Source organism: Ptiloglossa arizonensis, chromosome 1 (genome assembly GCF_051014685.1).
Source record: "Ptiloglossa arizonensis isolate GNS036 chromosome 1, iyPtiAriz1_principal, whole genome shotgun sequence".
Classification (NCBI taxonomy): Eukaryota; Metazoa; Arthropoda; class Insecta; order Hymenoptera; family Colletidae; genus Ptiloglossa; species Ptiloglossa arizonensis.
Window position 1 is genome coordinate 8,018,795 of NC_135048.1, and position 18,662 is coordinate 8,037,456.

Genomic DNA, 18,662 nt, shown 5'->3' on the forward strand with positions numbered 1-18,662 from the left:
TATTTTTTCCTCTTAAAATTTAAAAATGGTAAAATATGAAATATAGTATGTTTGAGAGATATAGTATGTTTTAAATTTACTTTTTAAGCATTGTTTTTTTTTTACCCGTATCTATTATTTGAAAGAATCATTAATGATAACTCCTTGTTAGTTAAAAGTTATAAATAACTTTTAATTACTTTTATCTTTATAATAGAAATATTGGATGTACATTGTAATTTGAAATGTTTATCTCAATATTTGTGCTTTGTAACTTATTGCAGAAAGTGTCAGTATACATATTATAATTGTGTTTTATGTCCTTTGAGGATAAATTCTTGCTTTAAATTGTATATCATATTGGCGCGAAAAGAAAATTTCTCTCTTTTAAGTGTTTATAGCAACCTTTACAATAAAGTAGCATGTACAAATAAAATTGTTCTCAATTTATTTTAAATTAAAATATTATTATATTTTATGATTAATTACATCATTAATCTAGTTAATAATTCTTATGGGCAAGTTTCAGTAAATTTAATTGTAATTTGAGTTTAATTTCGTTTAGTAAACACTTTGTCAAATACGAATATTTGTCTAAGCGCAACCGTTAACGTTAGTACCGTGACAGTACGATTTATTTTCAAATTTTCCCGTGTTCGCTACTGTTCGACATTACAATCCATTTGATCTCTCAAATAACTTAAGTTAAGTTATGATTAAATAAAAAAAATTAGTTTCTAATTTTTTGTTAATTTTATTTATTTAAAATTGAAATAATTATATTTAAATATTTGTTTTCGGATATATATTATTTAGTGAAGTGCGCATGCGTCGGAGTACATAGCTCCTTTTCCGGGAAGAAGAGCAAGCGGCAAGCAGGAACTGGAAGCGTACTGTTTGGTTCTTATAAAATGACAGCCATTACGATTTCACCGGCTTCACATGGAATTATTCAAGTTATAAATGAAAGCAATCTGTGTAAAATTGAGAGGTATATGTTGTATCAACGACTGTGTATACATTTTTTCTTAGTGCGAAGCTTCTACATGACTGTTATCGATTTTTTTGTAGCTTCCTCAATGACACGGCGTACAGGGAATCCATCGAAAATGCCTCGAATTATAATAGCCGATTGTGCAGGGAACGACGGCTTCGTATGCCTTTCCTCGATTCGCAGACAGGTATTGTTTACTACGATCTTTTTACAAAATCTACATACCTGCCTGATCATCATGATGTTGTATAACACTACTGTAGTAGATCGAAGAGGTACCTTGCTTAAGTATAATTAAAGTAAATTAGTATATTTCTCTATTCTATGTAAATAAAATTTTCTAAACAACTATTTTGGAGTGCATGAACTCCCAAGTTATTTAATTAAGAGTGATAATATTTTAATTTTATGATTTTAATTTGTAAACAATATTATATGGAATTACAGGTGTAGCACAGAATCACTCTGCGCTGTTTATGTCTGCAAGGGAAAGACTGCCAGGTTTATTACATGGTCAAATATATACATATCCTAGTAAAAGATGGCGAAAGAAACGGCGTCAATATTTAATGCATTATTTGCATCCAAAACGAGGGCCAAGAGGAGATCCAGAGGACTGTGTCGAAGGTGTAGAGACTGTAACACATGTAAATGATGATAGCAAAGAATCAGTTGTTCTTAAAGGTAAGTATATTTGATTGGAGTGTATTTAAATTAATAAAATAAAATTATATTTATTTCACCTAATTTAATGAAAAATACAATAATAATTTTATACAGAGGAACATAGTAAAGATGCATGGTACTATGATGAGCAAGACATGTTGGATATAGACACATACGATGAACCTGATCCTGAAAGTGACTATGACTATGAAGAAAGCTACAGTAGTAAAAGGAAACGAAGGAAACCTCGCGGAGGTGGTCATCATCCTACACGAAGTCATCCACCTGCCACAGACAGTCCTGGGAGTAAACGTACGAAGGTAACTTTTTAATGTATTTTATTGTCATTGGTATTGTTATCCTTTATTTTAACTTTTATTGTGCAATTTTATAGAGCAAATGACACAAAAAATTTGATTTAATATTTGATCAATTTTTTCTTTTACTTCTTTAACATGTATTTGTTGTATGTCATATATTAAATTTGTCATATACATTTATTAAATAGGGTGGGGGACGTGGGCGCAAAAAAACCAACTATGATGCTGCTGACACTGATAAGCCATTCGTTTGTGACCGTAAGTTTAATCATAGATACAACTACAAATGACCACTTCCTGTTACTAGATTCATTATAAATATTATTATTATTAGTTTTATCAGTTGTTATTTCGAATAAGAAAAAAAGTGCATTACGTTAGAAAATTTGTTAATTTTATTAAATAACTATATTTTTATGATGCCTACGTATTATTTTACAAGATACGCAAAGGTTACGATATAATATATATGAAAGCTCGAAATAAATTATTGAAGTTTTTAGTCTTGGTTACCGCATAATTTTACACTGGGGATGGTGATTGAACATATAATGAACTTTATAACGTGGAAAGGTGCCCTTTAGTCTTACATTAATTTCATATTGATTCAATACTCTTTGCTCAGAGAAATTGATCAGGACTGTATTGACTGCTGTTTTCCTTCAAGTTTATAAATTGTAGTATATTATAGGATATTCCAATCCTTATCGTACAATTTGTGTTTGTTCAAAACCTTGTATTCCATTTCTTTTTTCCTATTTACTGAAGTATGAAGAGACATGATATGGTTCTGGATGAAAGGCAAAGACTGATTACGCATATCTATAATTTCAGAAATTTGCGCATCAAACGTATGCAGTATGTTCAAATGTTAATTATTTGTATAAAATTGTAAATTATATACACCATCTTCCAATTTTTCAATGATTTTATATAGTATATGGTATCATTCTTTCTTAAAGATAATTGTGCTCTTAAATCTTTTATCTTGTACTATTATTCGCAGATTTTTTAACGGGAATACATCCGACAAAATTGTTTATTGTGTCTGTTATGTAGTAGTCGATAATTTTTTGTTTAGTACAATACATAAAACTATGTTTACAAAGATAGTTGGAAAAGTGTAAAAACCCAAAGTAAATCTTGGAATAATAATATCGCGTTTGCTCAAATCTTGAAGGAGTATAATAGTCACTACTAATTTGATCGAACTTTTTCAGACACAAAGTCTATGAATTAACTCGAATGTGCCTGCAATCTGTTTACTTCTTGAAACCACTCCTGTTAGATTAGCAGAAAATCTAAAGACATTTGGTCATGAATAGTAAGATCTGATTATAAATGAAGTTGTAAAATATTGCAATCAATACTCAATCAAGCTTATAAATTTGACCAAATATCTTCGGACTTATACTACCTGCCAATAACAGAGCAAGAATGTACTGGCTCACACTGTAGCGAGCTCATTCTGTAGGAGTATACAAGCATCAAGCCTTGCATCGTATTAGTTTTGCTTCTTGGGCTGGAACTCCTTCACTGCTTGTCCACATATAGATTCGTAGGTGGATAGGGATATGTACTGGTACGGAAGGTGTGCAAATGCTGTCCCTAACCTGTAAGCTTCTATCCTAGAATCCTTTAACCGCTGCGTTTCTTAGAATTCTGTAAGCTATTGCTTGTGATAAGAAAACAGTTTTTCGTTTGCGCTTTAATCATCATATTACATCTTAAAAAAAGATCACAAAAGAACATAAGTTTGACGTGGCGGTTAAATGGCTACATCCTCCCAAACGTCCAACCAACTCGTCGACCAAGATTTTTCTCATCATGGACGTTGCATTGGATGGTTTGTGGGAAAACAGTATTTGCACTTTTGCAGTATGCAGCGCACGGTATAAAACCAGACCTGGTCTGGTCTACCATTACGGTCATTCCCACTCTACTTCCTCCGGTGATCCTGCTAAGGAACTAAGTCCCAGTCCTGCCGAAGTTGAACCTAGGAGCGTTGCAGACACCGCTGCTTCGAACCAGCCAGGTTGGAGCCAAAATCAGCTCAGTTTTCTCACTGTCCTTTAAGCCATTGTTCCCGTTCCTCTGTCTCTTTACCCGAAACCTTTATCAGATCCCGTTCATGCAATTCTGTTTACCCAGACTATTCTCCTAACTTGATGAAACTAAGTATATTTTCTTTACATGTATTGCAAATGCATGCATTGCAAATAACGTAGCGTAATTTTTGTGTTCATTTTTCCATATACAGCATTTTTTATACGTATGGGATTTTCTTGCACAACTCTTTTTGCGAATACATATCCGAACCGAGCAGTTATCATACAGAGAAGAAATCTTGAAGCCAGTATGATACGAACGGTTCCGTTACTTTAATATGTTTACCTTATACATAAACAAATTACCTTATATGCTAAACTTCTCAGATCTGTGTTTCTCGATATATTCTAATATATTGATTTGAAAGAAGTGGAAAGTAGTGATTGTTGCGAATGTTTTGCAATAGCATGCTTCTGCAATCGCGTTTCGAACTGTTTTCATATGTTGCAAAGAGGCGATGTTCCATCGAGCCCTTTAAATCGGTAGTGTTCTTGGGCGCGTAGCCTCTTGAGTGTTTGGTATGTGTGTGTATTTTTATGTAATAATAGTTTTCTGTGTCCTTCAGCATGATGATTATTGATTTAGTAAGTACTCTAACGGCGTTGACAATCTTCTTTTTCCGTTTGCTCGTTTTATGCTTTATCTGAATTCCTAGAGCGATTTTGGCTTCGATTTTCCTCTCGATGAGCGCCTGCAGCTTCATTACAGTTATACATATTGGAGATTGCTCTCCGTGAGTCGTAAAAGTAGCTCTGTCACGTCTGTGCTGCTGTTTTGTCTGATCTTGGAACGGATACTTCGACGTTGTATCGTTGGAATTGCTCTTGGTGATGGAATGCATCGATTGACGTAATTTGTGCACCTTGTTACAATTATATAGGGTATCCCGTTGGAAATAGGTCATCTTAATATCTTTGCTATTTTAAATAATAGAAGGAAGCGTTGTCGACAAAAGTTGTGTACCTTTAAGGGTAGACGTAATATGGTGGCAATATTTTTTTTTGTGAGTGATAGTGTAGAAAAGATTTCATGGTTAATTTCGTTTTTTAAACGGAACGTTCCATTTCTATCGTATAATTCGACGTAGTAATGAATTTTTACAAACACTATGTACGAACTTAAATTGTATTCTCAAAATTCATTGTTCCGTCAAATTCTGCCATAAAAACAGAACACTTTAAAAAACAAAGTTAACTTTGAAATTGCCACCTCTCTTCCCCTCCAAGCACGCAATTTTTTCTAAGCTTCTTTCTATTATTTAAAATAGCCTGTTTACAACGGGGCACCCTGTATATTAATTGACTTTTTTTCTTCATTGTTGTGCCAGTTCTTGTTTTTTAAAGACTGTGATGTTTTGAATAATCGATTTCGGTTATTCGAGCGAACGTTTGATGAATACGGGTAAACGACCGCCTCTTGACAAATGCTTTAAGTTTTCTCTATAGTTTAACAAAATCAAATGATCGCTCAAGCCCATTTTCTGCACCGTGAACGAGGCCAGGCACTTCTCTCCACTCTTACGTTATGTTCGTCTGCTTCTGCAGATCTAGGTAGGAGTGATAGAGGTAGCCGTACGGGCTGATGCAGATTGCCGTTCAGCGACTTCGAGCGACCAATTGATTTTGTCTCGATTGGAAATTGTTGCCGCTTCAATTTTTACATAGAACTAGAAATTCGAAGAATTTGCAAACTGGCGGTTGCAAACCACTTACCCTTGTTACAATTGGTAAACGACACGCCCGATAGAACCGAATTGATTATTACTGGTCATTGTCACAGAATTGATTCTAAATCATTGTCTCTAAGCCAGTGTGCATGGTCATTAGCTTGTGATGCAAAGCGCAACTGGGTATGTGGTCGGTTTGTGATCAGGTGGTACACGTCGGGGTCGTCAGAACGCAACCTCATCGAGTACTTCGAGTCCCTCTCCCGCAGCACCTTCCGCGTCCGCTGCGGGAGCGTCTACGCAGCCTCAGCCGCAGTCTCAGCAGCCCCAGCAACCGCAACAGCAGCAACAACAGCCGTCGCCGCAGCAGCAACAGCAACAATTGCCCGCGGTACAGGCGACGGCCGCGCCAGCTTCGCCTACCGTTCCACCGGTGAAGGAAGAACACCTGCCTGCGGTCTCGTCGCCGGGAACCGCTGTCCCCTCGCCCTCCTCGGTGAGAACGGAGGGGCCACCGACCCCCGGGAACAATGAAAAAAAAGCTGGCAAGTCCGCGCAACCTTCCCCGTACTGCGACTTCTGTCTGGGCGATGCTAGGGAAAATAAAAAAACCGGCGGCTCCGAGGAATTGGTCTCTTGCAGTGATTGCGGTCGCTCAGGTAAGCCAGAGGAAAAGATCAAGCGCAAGTATACACGAAGAACGAATCACAATTAATGTAGGTGGCGTGTGTGCGTAGTCACCGCCACGGTATAATTGGGTAATCGCGTATCGTTCATCGATCGAGCCTTCTCAGAAGGTTGATAATTTCTTACTTTCGATGGTGTGTATATGTACTAATGGCCATGTATGTGGGGACGATTCTGGTGAATTTGGTGGATGTATCTTTACACGCTGGTATTATTCCTATTTATTGCAGTACGTTATGGGACTAATGTAAGTACTAGTTCTTCGGAGCATTTTAGACATCATTCCATGCTTTCTTGAATACTTCTTCCAAAGGGCAGAAGAGTTAAACGGACCCAATTTCTTGACTCTTTGGCAACAAAGCTCTGGAAGGTTCAGCGATTCAGAGAATTGTATCACTGTTCTCAGTCTTCCCTGCTGTTCCACCATTTCCAGATAGCTAAGCCATAGCTTTGATGAGTGTTTTAGGTCATTGTTCTCCTGAAATGTAAAATTATTTTTACATATTTGTTGTTTTGACTACTTAATATTATAAAATTGACTTAAATAAGTGCTTGTTTATTGAGCGAAATTAAACTCTTCATTAGTTTGAACTAGTATGTATTTATTATAACTTTTGATTACAGTACTTGGTTCTTTTTAGTGACAAATAAAAATATGACCTAAGATAGCATGGCAATTTTTGTTCATGCTTATATGAAACGGAAGTAATATGTGTACTATTTTATTTTATATCAAAATAAATTCACATAACAAGATATTTATTGTTTTTTTAATAGAAAGGAGAAATAATATGTTCAGCAAATTATGCTACTGCTTCCATTGTATAGTGTGTTTTTCTTAAATGTTTTAACTCCATTTTCTTCAAAAAGTATTTTTCCGTATTAGTTTGGATTGCATTTCTATTTATCGCTAAAAGGAATCAAAATACTGTGGTTGTAAACTGTTATAAGAATATATTTGTTCAGACTAATAAAGGGTTCAATTTTATATAGAATTATGCTTGTAAAAGAATATTCGATTATACTTTAGCTTTTAGTATTTGATTTAGTCACTTCCATGTAGATCTTCCATCTATAATTTATCTAGCATAATAAATTCATTATATTTTACAATCAAAGTTAAGTGTTCTTAATTGTTGGTGAATTTGCTGTCTTTCCAAAGAGCAGAGAATTTTAAACGCAAATTTACTTGTCATTAAAAGAATAGATACATTCTTCCATTATGCTTTCATCCAGCTAATACAATCTCTTACTCTTTTTAGCCTTTTCTTTTTATATTTTAATGTGAACAATGGTTTCATAGTTGTAAACTTTTTAACAAAACTTTCTCTTTATTTTCTTCTCTTATGAATAACTTTGTTGGAGACCGAAACCAAGTTTATTTGGAATATACCATAACAAAGTGTTCTTCTTTGTTCATTGGGATTCTTTCGTAGTTTAAACGTTCTTCATTAGTAAAATGCCCAATTTCGTGTTTCTATTTTAGCATTGTAAATGTTCCATTTAGTTTCTTTGCAAATTTCTAATAGAATATCCTTCACCAGAAAGGATAACATAGATAGAAATTTTACTGCACATAGGCACTTCGCATGAAATTGAAATTGAAAGTTGATCAATACTATTTGTATTAGTGACACTCTGTCGCATATATTCATTTTATATACTTGAACCTTATTCGGAATTGTAGTTCTGGATATCTTTGAAAATAGGATTCTTCACAAGTGAGCCATCAGTAATGTAATTAAATTCAAGACATTCCCAGTAATCAAGATCAATAGTATATATTAATGATTGTATTTTCCAGGTTCAGTGGCTTTCTTTCGGAATAATTACTTCATTCAAATTGAAGATATACTTATATTGGTCCCTTGGAAGGAAATAGGACTCGCAACCATGAAATTAGAACTCTTAAGTTTACTGTCCTCTCCATATACATGGTCGATAGTGCGGCTTCTTTTCTCTCCTGTATCTCCTTACGATCCGCGACTTGTGTTCATACGTGAAGAGTCGAAATTATCGCTTTCGTTGGTTGTTTCTTCGAAATTATGGGTAATTTGTTATTGATGGTTGGTTGTCGTTAAATTGTTCATCGTTGAAGTTCATTCAGCGATACGTTCGGACGCTCGAGAAGATTTGTTTTTGAATTGTTATCGGTAAGGCGTTCATCGAACGGTTTGAGTTATTTTTCATACCACCGGTAAGGATCGTAACGGAAAACAAAAAAAAAAAAACGAGAAAAAGGAAAGAAAGAATATTTTTGGGTTGAATAGGACGATAACTAATTGCTGCGTGACATACGTTCGAAACCATCGTTATGGGTAATTCATGTGTACCCGTGTGTGCAATAATTAAGAATCGATTATCTATCCACTATCTGCACGATTTAGGCGACGGAAAAAGAACAAAGAAATGGTTACGAGCTTTACGTACACTAGTCAAGGCACGAAAAGCAAAAACATCACATTGTCAATGGTGCAACTTGTCGCATCTGAGTGATAGGAATTTTCGATAATTCCTTTACTGCACGGATCAACTGTGATTTATTGTAATTCAATGATTAGTTTTTAAGGGAAAATTTTTACGAAGCAAAAAGATAATGTACAAAAAACGAATTCAACACGAAATACGAATCTCGTCCGGATATTAAAGAAAGAAAAAAAGTGGAAACAAAACGTCGTTGACGAAGTAAATGAATCTACTGTTTACGAAGTTAGATGAATTTTCGAAAAAAAAAAAAAGGAAAAACGAACAAAATTCCTGTTGCACAGTATCACTAGAGCACATATTGAAGAAGATGTGTTTGTGTTCTCTGTTTGACTACAGTGTAATCGCGTTTTTACGTTATTGTGTTGGAAATCAAAGAGCGACAGAAAACAAAAAAAAAAAAATGAATGAAGCTTGCCGCGAAATAATCGTTCTATAATCGAGAAGTTTTAAGAGAGCTTAAAAAAATGATACGAGTATATACTTTATATAATTATATTATCCAGCACAGTCGTGAATCGTTTAACGAGAGTAACATATTTATATAGTAAGATGAGAGAAGGTCGAACCATGTTTTCGATATTTCTACGTTTCTCGGGTTTGTAAATATTTTCTTTGTCTCTTTGCGTTTCGCGTATTTCTATTTACAGATCACAATACACGACACCTAAGAGCGCAGCACATATAACGCTAGTTAAAGTATTATCGTTCAAATACTCGAGCAAAAAGAGATTCATTTTCGCAATACGACTAGGTTCGTTGTAAATTTACAGTTACATCATCTCTCGTTCCATTTAAGATCGATGCACCGCATTCATTTTTCGATCGCATCTTCGGGAATAATGAGACATCGTGTAGATTCAAATGAGTGCTCGATCAAATCTTCCCATCGCGTATGATCTGATTTTTCGTATGAATTTTACACTTCTTCATAGAGGGGAAAATTGTAGTTCCCCATAGAGATCAGAAAACTCGCGTATCGTTTTTATCTTTTTTCTTTTACGCTGTCAGGTTGCTGCAGGAATTTTTATTAATCGTTGGCTTGAAAGTTTTAATATTTTTTTTTTTTTTTTTGTATTTCATGAAACGAACTACAATAAGGAAATTTAAATAATATGATAGGGGTTGCCCATCGATGACATTGGACGGCCATTTCATTTAGCTCTGACTTTCAGCTTCTGTTAATATCGTGAAATATCTTCAAGTCAAACTGGTTTCCCAGACAATTCGTATTCGTCTGTTGTACGAGTTTAAATTTGGATATCGTGACCTCGTCGAACGTCTCTTGCATATTATCACCCATTTAGAAGTCAGGACAACTTTTTTGAAGAGAAGCGACTGGTTTACGAAGAAAATGTAGAAAATATAATCAAACAGATCTAAATCGTCTAACCCTTAACGGTTGATGTACGTATTATTACACGCATTGAAATTACTCGAGCGGTGTTTGCGTTAAAATGAAATTTATGATTTTATTATACGAAAATAAAGGCCTTCTGCCTTAAAAAATTGATAGATATAAAGATTCTTTTATTGGACACCCTGCAGCGATCTGACACATCTCTCAAACTTTCTTTTAACGAAATACGAACCTTTTAATGTTCGTATCGAAAAAATCGCTACTCGCGATCTTCGAAATTCATTTTCTCCACCGTTTTTATACACATTCCACCGAACCTGCTGCTCTTAAAATCTTCCGTTTCGTTCTGGGCATTAATCGTTTTGTCATGTTACATATAGTAAATATCTTCTGCTATTGGATCGTCATTTGATGACGACAGAATATTTATTGCATATTTAGAGGAACAAAAGAATAGAAAAGGAAAGAAAAAAAAAAGAGAAAAAAACACGACGATAAGCGGTAACGTACGCATAGAGTATGATAAAAAGATATATTCTTTTTCATGTGTTTTATTCGAGTTAGGTACGATTTCGACGATACGTCGAGTCGAAAGAGAGAAAGAGAGAGGATGTATCCTTATAGATCCTTGAGTAGAGACTCGGTATAGCTTAGTTTTATACAAGCTTTGATATTCGTACAAGATATCGTTCGAATAGAATTAAAGGACGTCGTATCTAACAGTTCATTGTAACAATACCTTATGAGTTTTTCGTCTCGTAGAGGAAGTCGTCATAAATCGTATTTAATTCCGCGGGTATGTTCGCGTTCGTCTTTCAGTGGCTCGTTCTTGTTGGTTTTTTTTCTTTTTTTTTTTGTTTAATGCTAACGTTATATGTTATCATAGATTTATGGATACAAGATGATGCAAGTTGTAATTTGTACGTACTCGACACTACTTTCCCTTGTTATATTATCTTACGTCCGTAACGTGTGACGAGCGATACAGTGATAGATGATTAATTTTACGGTGCGTTTGATCAACAGAATTCAGTGTTCTCCGTGCAGAACAACAGTTTTCTAAATGGTCATTAAGTGTTACACCTTAGTTTTGTATCCTTTAATTGTTTCGGTACACTTTTTACTAAAAACAAGAGTCATAGCAAGAAAAAAGAAGCAAAAAAAAAAAAGAGAAAGAAAGAAAGGAATATGTGTTACGAAAAGATCTTAGAGTATCCTTATAGTTTATCATTCGGTAGCGACCATGCGACAAGAATAAATTCGAAGGTGAATCACTATCGTATCTTGATATCCTTAAATATTTACCGTAAGAAAAACTCACATGGTATAGTATAAGAGAGGCAAGAACAAAAGAAGAAAAAGAAAAATACGAAAAAATATGAAAGCATGCAAATAGTTCCTCCTTGTTATATAAAATCGAAGACTTGTTATTAGGCAATTTTTAATTAAGCAATACCCATGAGGCTTACAAATCTAGTATTTAAGTAACGCTAGTTATATATAAATATATATATATATATATGTATATATATTATATATATATATATATTATATATATATATATCAAATGTGATACGTTATATGAGTTACGTGTGTGTGTGCGTGTGCGCGAAAAAGAGTGAAATGGAGAACGAGAAATAGTGTGAAAGGGACCGAATGAAAGATGAGATACGTGAATAAAAGAGAGAGAGTGTGCTGGTCCGCGACGTTTATATTGTGCTGCGCAAGAAAGAACGTGAACTATTCCAAGGTACGCACCGCTATTACTTTACCACCTTACTATTCCAAATAAATAACAAATATGTTCAAGAGGTGACATCAAAAGAATCGCAGATATCATGAAATAAAACATTCTGTGCGGAAACATAACAAAACGTATCATTATTCCGGACGTTTTTAGTGCTGAGGAAGGGTGAAAGTCATTATGTATCATATTAATTATGATCGCACGCGTTTCATTGATAAAAAAAAAGATTGATCCGATGTTAAGTCGAGTGCTTCTGTTAGAATTCAGAAACGAAAAAAAAAAAAAATTAGTAGATGTACTCTGATACGCAAAAAAAAAAAAAATGAAATAATAATAACAGAAACGAGATAGCTTGGAGTTCACTGTTCTTCGGCACAAGATAAATGTCCTAGCACCTTTCTACTCGTCCAAAACAGTTATCCTGTTCCGTCCCATATGCGTGTTCCATGACCTGGCTACGTTCTTGTTATAGGGCATCCGACTTGTTTGCAATTCACAGCGAACATGATCGTTTCTGTTCGCAAGTACAGGTGGCAGTGTATCGAATGCAAATGCTGTTCTATTTGTGGCACCTCTGACAACGATGTGAGTATTTACCACTATTTTTCGGGTTCCCTTAATACGAAGGAACAAAACAATTCACGTACTCTTGCTCCAACTATTTTGAGTTTTTTTCCCCGCTTATGGGGGGACGGACAGTATTTAGTATATAGGTATGTACCTTGTTACTTTACATCAACGTTAACGTTTGATATTGTTCATATTTCAACTTACTCTGTTTACACATACTAGAGAACAGATCTATTGGCATCTACGACCCCATCAGGTCGTTTCTAGTATAAATTATGGTTTAAAAAGTTATCTTGAGTGGTCATTTGAGTTTGTTCAGACAGTATGGTATTATAGCGAGTAGAAGAAGAGATGATGGCCTTTGATTTTTGTCTAAAAAGTTAATATAACTTCTCTTCGTTTCAACGTATGATATTATTACCATCTAGAAAATACGATATAAAACGTATCAAAATAGTAGAGCAAGATCTACGGAGAACTATTTTGTCTCTATCGACACTTAAATTACGCTTACCGACATATTATAATTGAGTAAGAAGACATTCCGTTTTAAACTCCTTGCATTGGTTGAAATGTCACGATGTGTAGTTCATATTTCTTATTGAAACGATTAGCCATATCAGATTGCTACGGAATAAGTGAACTCTAGAGTATTATGCTCTACTCTGAAAGAAGAAGAAATAATAAATTAAAAAGTCTATCGCGAAAAACTACTCAAGTCAGGTATCGTTGCAAGCTAATTAATTATTTCGCGAACTAAACTAGGATCAGCTGCTGTTCTGTGACGACTGTGATCGTGGATACCACATGTATTGTCTGTCTCCACCTCTTGCATCTCCTCCTGAGGGCTCCTGGTCTTGCCGTCTGTGCATAGCAGAATTTCATCGCCGTGATTAAAGTCACTTATCTCGTAGATAAGTAGTTCTCGTCACGGATTTTTATCTATTGCTGTGGTGCAGCGGCCGTTTTTGAATTAGGAGAGTATTCACGAGCTCACTTTCCTTATAGTATTACGTAGACGCGGATGTACTTCCAATTATCGAAAATATTTCGTTGGTAAGGAAGTTCGTTACAAAGTTGGCAGCATTAACGATTCATTCTTTTTTTTTCTTATTTAAGTTCCAGTAATAAGACGAAACTTTACGAAGTATTCGTAGTGTATGCTGCGTTAGATATCTCAGGCACTGGTGATCTCAGAAAACTAAAAGTATAATAACTACGTATTTATAATTTTAACGAACTAGCGTTTACCAGTAGATGTATAAAAGTATATCGTTAATGGACTGTCGTAATATTTCTATAAAAAAGAACGTAATAGATGAACAGTCTCTTTAAGCTCACCGTTGAAGTGAACGGAACTAATGAAATAACCTTAGTATCAACGACTCTGACAACGGATTGTCGTTAAATTATTGCATTTTTCATTGAAACGGGACAAATTTATTTTATATTCATTTTAGAAAGACATGTAGTATCTATGAAGATATTACTTTTATAGAAATTTTAGATGTTAGTTTGAGAATTACAAACAAAATGGTACTCTCCTAGTTCTAGGCCAAATTTACTTTTAGCCATTGACATTCGAAGTTCGGTTGCTTTTAGAATTTCGAAAATGCTTATATTTAAAAGAATTTGGAGATCTCAAATTTTCATAAACTCTTAGCTCCTCGCTATTAACTTGGTCCAATCCAAGATTCATGAAAGAAGCAAAAGCAAGAAAAAATTGATATTCTAGGAAAACAATATTAATAGTATCTGTTTCATAAATAGCGATAAATAGGACACCGTCTGTTTATCTGTACGTATCATGATGCTAAAGCTTTTACACTTAACGACACAGCCATTAGTAGCAGTATAGCTATGACATACAAACTCGCAGTACAGCAGAAAATTATATTCTATATTCCCTTTATTGTTAGTTCAGTATTTTTATATTTTATATATTGAATGTACTTAATTTAAGATACCGTGGTGATATTTGGTACTCATTGATGTAATTTTTTTTTTATTCAGTAATTTTAGGGTCGCTTAACGACATGGAATTGTGTACTAGGTGTCATGAAAATTAGTCTATAAACATTTTGAGTTTGAATTGATTAAACATGGTGAATTTACATTTTATATTGCTTATTTTTAACACACTGTATGCAAATTTGAATAAACATTAGTTTGTACAAACTGAATCACTAACTTTAGACAGTCTTATTGTGTGCCATGAAAATTTTCCAAGTGCAGGAAGATAATACATAATACATAATGATAGAACTTCTTTGGGTGCTATATTTCAGGGATTAGTTTCCCATTTGAACATTTTAGGGTAACTTTATAAGATCGGAAGTCATGTTGTGACCAAGGAAAACTATATTCTTTAATTATGATAAATAATATATATTTGCGAAAGTGTAATGTAAGATATTCATAAGTAACAAACAATACTCAAGAAAAATATAAGTTTTTTTATAAAAAATAGGATTTGTATAAATCTATGATCATGTGTACTCATTTTATATTATCCCATAAGTAAGCATAATTCTAATGAAGTATTAGACACAAATCTATGATTTATGATTACGTATGTTTCAATCAATTTCAACTAAAATATCAGATAGAGGTTTTCGTTGAAGAGCTGGCACTGTAGCGTCCTTTGCTGGATATCCGACTGGCAGTAGTACAACAAGCTTTTCATTAGAAGGACGTCCAAGAATGTTGCGGATGGCAGGTCCACAATTTAAAGGAGTAGAAGTCAAAGTTACCAAACCTGCATACTAGTTTTAAAGTTCATGTATTAAGATCCATACTATTCATAGGTACACAGTATAAGAAATTATAGTATTATAATGATATTACCTGTATAGCTGTAAGGAGAATACCACATGCTATAGATGTGCTTATTTCGTTGTAATAATGAACTTTTCTTTTTTTATTAGGCAAAATTCCATAAGTTTGTTTAAATACAAGCAACAAGTAAGGAGCAGTAGTCAGGTACTCTTTAATCCAATTAGTTTTTAATGGAAGTAAGTCCGTGGTCCACTTTACTCCCATTCTTTGTCTGTAATTTATTTCTTCCTCTTTTTCAACAATGCATCGTATTTGCTCTTTCACCTTTTGACTTGATACCGCTACGAATGTCCATGGTTCTGTATGTGCACCACTAGGCGCAGTGCCTAAAACAGACTTAGATATATAAATAATATTGTTAATGTAATTACATAATATTGTACCTGCAGCTTTTATTATCTCACGTATGACTTCTTTTGATACAGGGTCTGGACTGAAAAATCTTATAGTTCTCCTAGCAGCTACTATTTTATAAAATTCAGAAGCTCGACAGAGTATCTCTACTTCAGAGAACTTTTTATATTCATATGGAATATGTTCTAAGTCTTTTGGTAGTGCAGGTTCCTCGTCATCTTCTGAAGTTTCTTCATTAGAGTCTAAAAAATATTATTACTTCATAACGTTAGCTTTCATTATATTAAAATATATTTTAAATAAATAATTGTTCGGATTATTTATTATTATATACGATAAAACGAAACGGATTTGACATACCGTTAAATTACTTTGTATTTTAAATGGCGTAAATTTTTTAACAATTCTAGTTTTACAGTTTCAAATCTGGTGGCAATAATGTGGATTATTATTACCTTCTAGCTGCTGCATAGTATTATTTAAAATTTTAGTACTATTGTTTTTTTTAATAAAAATGGTGCTCTTCTTCGAGACTTCATAAAATACTTTTAAAAAGCCGTAAGAAATAATACCGATCATTATATGGTACCAGTATTTCGTCCAAAATGGTAAAAGTTCAGAAAACATTTTAATAGAAATTCAAAATTCGTTTCAATGACAAAGTATCGGAATTTTACTGAACTCTTAATTACACACTACACAAGGTTAACAGTAAGATACGCGTTAATACGAGTGGTGGGATATATGTGACCTAAAATATGTAAGATATCATTTTTAAATGCACGATGTACCCCATTACTCGCGCTAAAGCTGTAGATTTAATTACTTTATGTTTGTCAATCATTTACAATACAACGAATTATTTAAGTACTTGTGTCTTCAGAGTATTAAGCCTAGCAAATTTCTAATTTCTAAAGTGTGAAGAAGAAAGAAAATTATAATTCTTATTATACAATTCTAATGAATCGAATTGGAAACTGTTCTTTGTACTTTTTATTCTAATAGAAAAAAATATAATCTACTAAAAATGTCTAACTACCTTAAGCAATATATAATAACAATTTAATTTTTCAGCGTAAGGAACTTAGCCCAATAAGAATTACAATAAATTCATTGACGCTGGCTTAGACAATGACTTTTATTAATATCTTACTATTGTTAAAGACTTGTTATTACAAATAAAGTCACGTTTACTTTTAACAATCATTATTTATTTCATAGAACATCGTGATCCATTGTTTGCTTCCTGCATAATTATTTGTCGAAGAAAGTGGTCATCCATTTCTCAACTAAAGAGATTGCATTTAATAATAGAAGATGATTAAGATGCTTTCGCTATAGCGGTGAAACGGCAACATCATCTTATTGCTACCGTCGGTAATCGGTCGACAGTACTGACACACAACTGAAGCAGTGGTGTCGTTCGTTGCGCGGTGCGGGTGCGCAATATCAAAACGTGCGTGTCTGTTGTCCGTCAACACGGACGGAACGAAAATCGTGGCAATCATGTAAAACGCAATGTCAAGGTAAATTTCTCGGATCATTTATCGATTCCTTTAATGGTCAGAACGGTTGGTGTTCACGTGCACGAGCGAATATACGATTATCTTTGTTAATTGTACATCACGAGATCCTGTCGCGCGTATACATCGTGCGGTCAGCACGCACGTTTTGCGACGAAGAAGAGGATTTATCAAGCCACACATTTTGTGAAATGTGTTTTCGTTGAAGAAAACCGGATTGCATCGCAAGTGACATCTAAGTTTAACAAGTAAGAGGGGAATGGAGAACGCCATGCAGCCACCACTTCCACCACCACCCCCACCCTTGGAAATCCTTGGGAATACCAGCACGGAACAGACGGTCACCCATGTCTTAACATTTGGTATGTTACATTATGTTTCTCGCACATTTAAGTACAGTTCTGGTAAAGATAATTACTTATCTTTGATTTCGATAAAACGAAATTGATTGTCGTTTCGAATAATTGATAATATTTTTTTATGCGACGTGAGCTGTTGCATCGAATGAGTTTACACTCTACGAAACGCATCTTAAATATTTCCGAAAATGTTACCTCATTTCTTCCTGATAACATCCTGATTCCTTAAAGATTCTACATCACTTGTGAGCATTGTCTCTGAAATGAAATTTGCACATATACTTATGAGTTACTCAGAGTAGAACATTGAATAGAAATTTGTAATCTGGATTATACAGTTTATGATTGCTTTCCAAGGTACAATGTACTAGTAAATAAAAAAAAATGTGCTGTCTGATTTTAAGAATGTCATGCTTACATTTGTTATATGTTGGGTTTCAATCATTATATAATCTTTATATATTGAAAGGGACATACAATTGAGTACAAAATGGGAGAAGCATACAGTACGGTAGAATTGTATTTCATTCTAGATATATTGTATTAAGTTTTTCTAAATATTTCTTGTTATTTGAAAATTATATAATATAGTTCAATAACAAGTGCACAAGTTTATTACCTTGGTATGAGGTAATCATACCTCATTACAAAGTATGATTTGTGTATCTTATGGTTTGCTTAAATTTGACATGGAGCATTTGATATATTTGCACCTATCTTCTGTCTCACTTTTATTATTTCTTTGAATAAAAAGACTAACATAAGGTATGAATAACATTCTAAAGTGCTACAATATAATATTAGTTCAAAATATTCTGATAACGCAGTCTCTATCTTTTCCAAATGTAAAAGAACGCTAGGTTTCTAAAGAACAGAAACAACATACACATGTGAATTTCTAAATTTAGTGGTTCGTAAACAGAAGGTGGTTTTTTAAGCGTGTAACTTTGGTTTTTGTTTATTGATTAATGAAACGGAATCACACTAAATTACATAACTATAGTAA

At 33.9% G+C, this 18,662-nt stretch overlaps 3 protein-coding genes across 7 annotated transcripts in view; 2 read left to right on the forward strand and 1 right to left on the reverse strand.

Moving 5' to 3' along the window:
- The first annotated feature begins 832 nt into the window (after positions 1–832).
- On the forward strand, positions 833–16,756 carry D4 (double PHD fingers d4). 3 transcript variants are annotated; one of them, XM_076319831.1, is made up of 9 exons: positions 833–970; positions 1,051–1,248; positions 1,421–1,657; positions 1,754–1,959; positions 2,148–2,217; positions 3,839–3,994; positions 5,941–6,393; positions 12,485–12,597; positions 13,348–16,756. In XM_076319831.1, exons 1-9 carry the CDS (start codon positions 943–945, stop codon positions 13,477–13,479), a joined length of 1,593 nt encoding a protein of 530 aa, XP_076175946.1. In that variant the 5' UTR covers positions 833–942; the 3' UTR covers positions 13,480–16,756. The 3 variants fall into 3 exon arrangements, with proteins under 3 accessions (XP_076175946.1, XP_076175965.1, XP_076175957.1); XM_076319842.1 differs by having other exon boundaries at positions 839–970; positions 1,051–1,160; XM_076319850.1 differs by lacking the exon at positions 3,839–3,994.
- Iyd (Iodotyrosine deiodinase) lies at positions 14,827–16,574 on the reverse strand. Of its 2 annotated transcripts, XM_076319870.1 has the most exons (4): positions 16,230–16,570; positions 15,804–16,016; positions 15,430–15,746; positions 14,831–15,347 (listed from the first exon to the last, which is right to left on the reverse strand). In XM_076319870.1, exons 1-4 carry the CDS (start codon positions 16,399–16,401, stop codon positions 15,162–15,164), a joined length of 888 nt encoding a protein of 295 aa, XP_076175985.1. In that variant the 5' UTR covers positions 16,402–16,570; the 3' UTR covers positions 14,831–15,161. The 2 variants fall into 2 exon arrangements, with proteins under 2 accessions (XP_076175977.1, XP_076175985.1); XM_076319862.1 differs by having other exon boundaries at positions 14,827–15,347; positions 15,430–16,016; positions 16,230–16,574.
- Positions 16,757–17,174: 418 nt separating the features above from the next.
- Positions 17,175–18,662, forward strand: part of LOC143151050 (ribosomal protein S6 kinase alpha-5) — a 46,312-nt gene continuing 44,824 nt past the window's right edge. The window contains exons 1-2 of one of the 2 annotated variants that reach the window (XM_076319817.1): positions 17,175–17,300; positions 17,506–17,659. In XM_076319817.1, coding sequence (XP_076175932.1) covers positions 17,557–17,659 — 103 coding nt within the window. In that variant the 5' untranslated portion in view covers positions 17,175–17,300; positions 17,506–17,556. Of the gene's footprint in view, positions 17,301–17,505; positions 17,660–18,662 lie in introns of those variants that run through there. The other variant, XM_076319808.1, reaches the window with a different exon arrangement.

Bases quoted from the DNA above. Each gene is read 5' to 3' on its own strand.
- D4 (XM_076319831.1), top strand. From the start codon at position 943: ATGAAAGCAATCTGTGTAAAATTGAGAG. The intron at 1,249-1,420 runs GTACCTTGCTTA...ATGGAATTACAG, and splicing joins TACTGTAGTAGATCGAAGAG to GTGTAGCACAGAATCACTCT. The intron at 12,598-13,347 runs GTGAGTATTTAC...GAACTAAACTAG, and splicing joins GTGGCACCTCTGACAACGAT to GATCAGCTGCTGTTCTGTGA.
- Iyd (XM_076319862.1), bottom strand. From the start codon at position 16,401: ATGTTTTCTGAACTTTTACCATTTTGGACGAAATACTGGTACCATATA. The intron at 16,017-16,229 runs GTAATAATAATC...AATATTTTTTAG, and splicing joins TACTATGCAGCAGCTAGAAG to ACTCTAATGAAGAAACTTCA. The intron at 15,348-15,429 runs GTAATATCATTA...CTTTAAAACTAG, and splicing joins TTCTCCTTACAGCTATACAG to TATGCAGGTTTGGTAACTTT.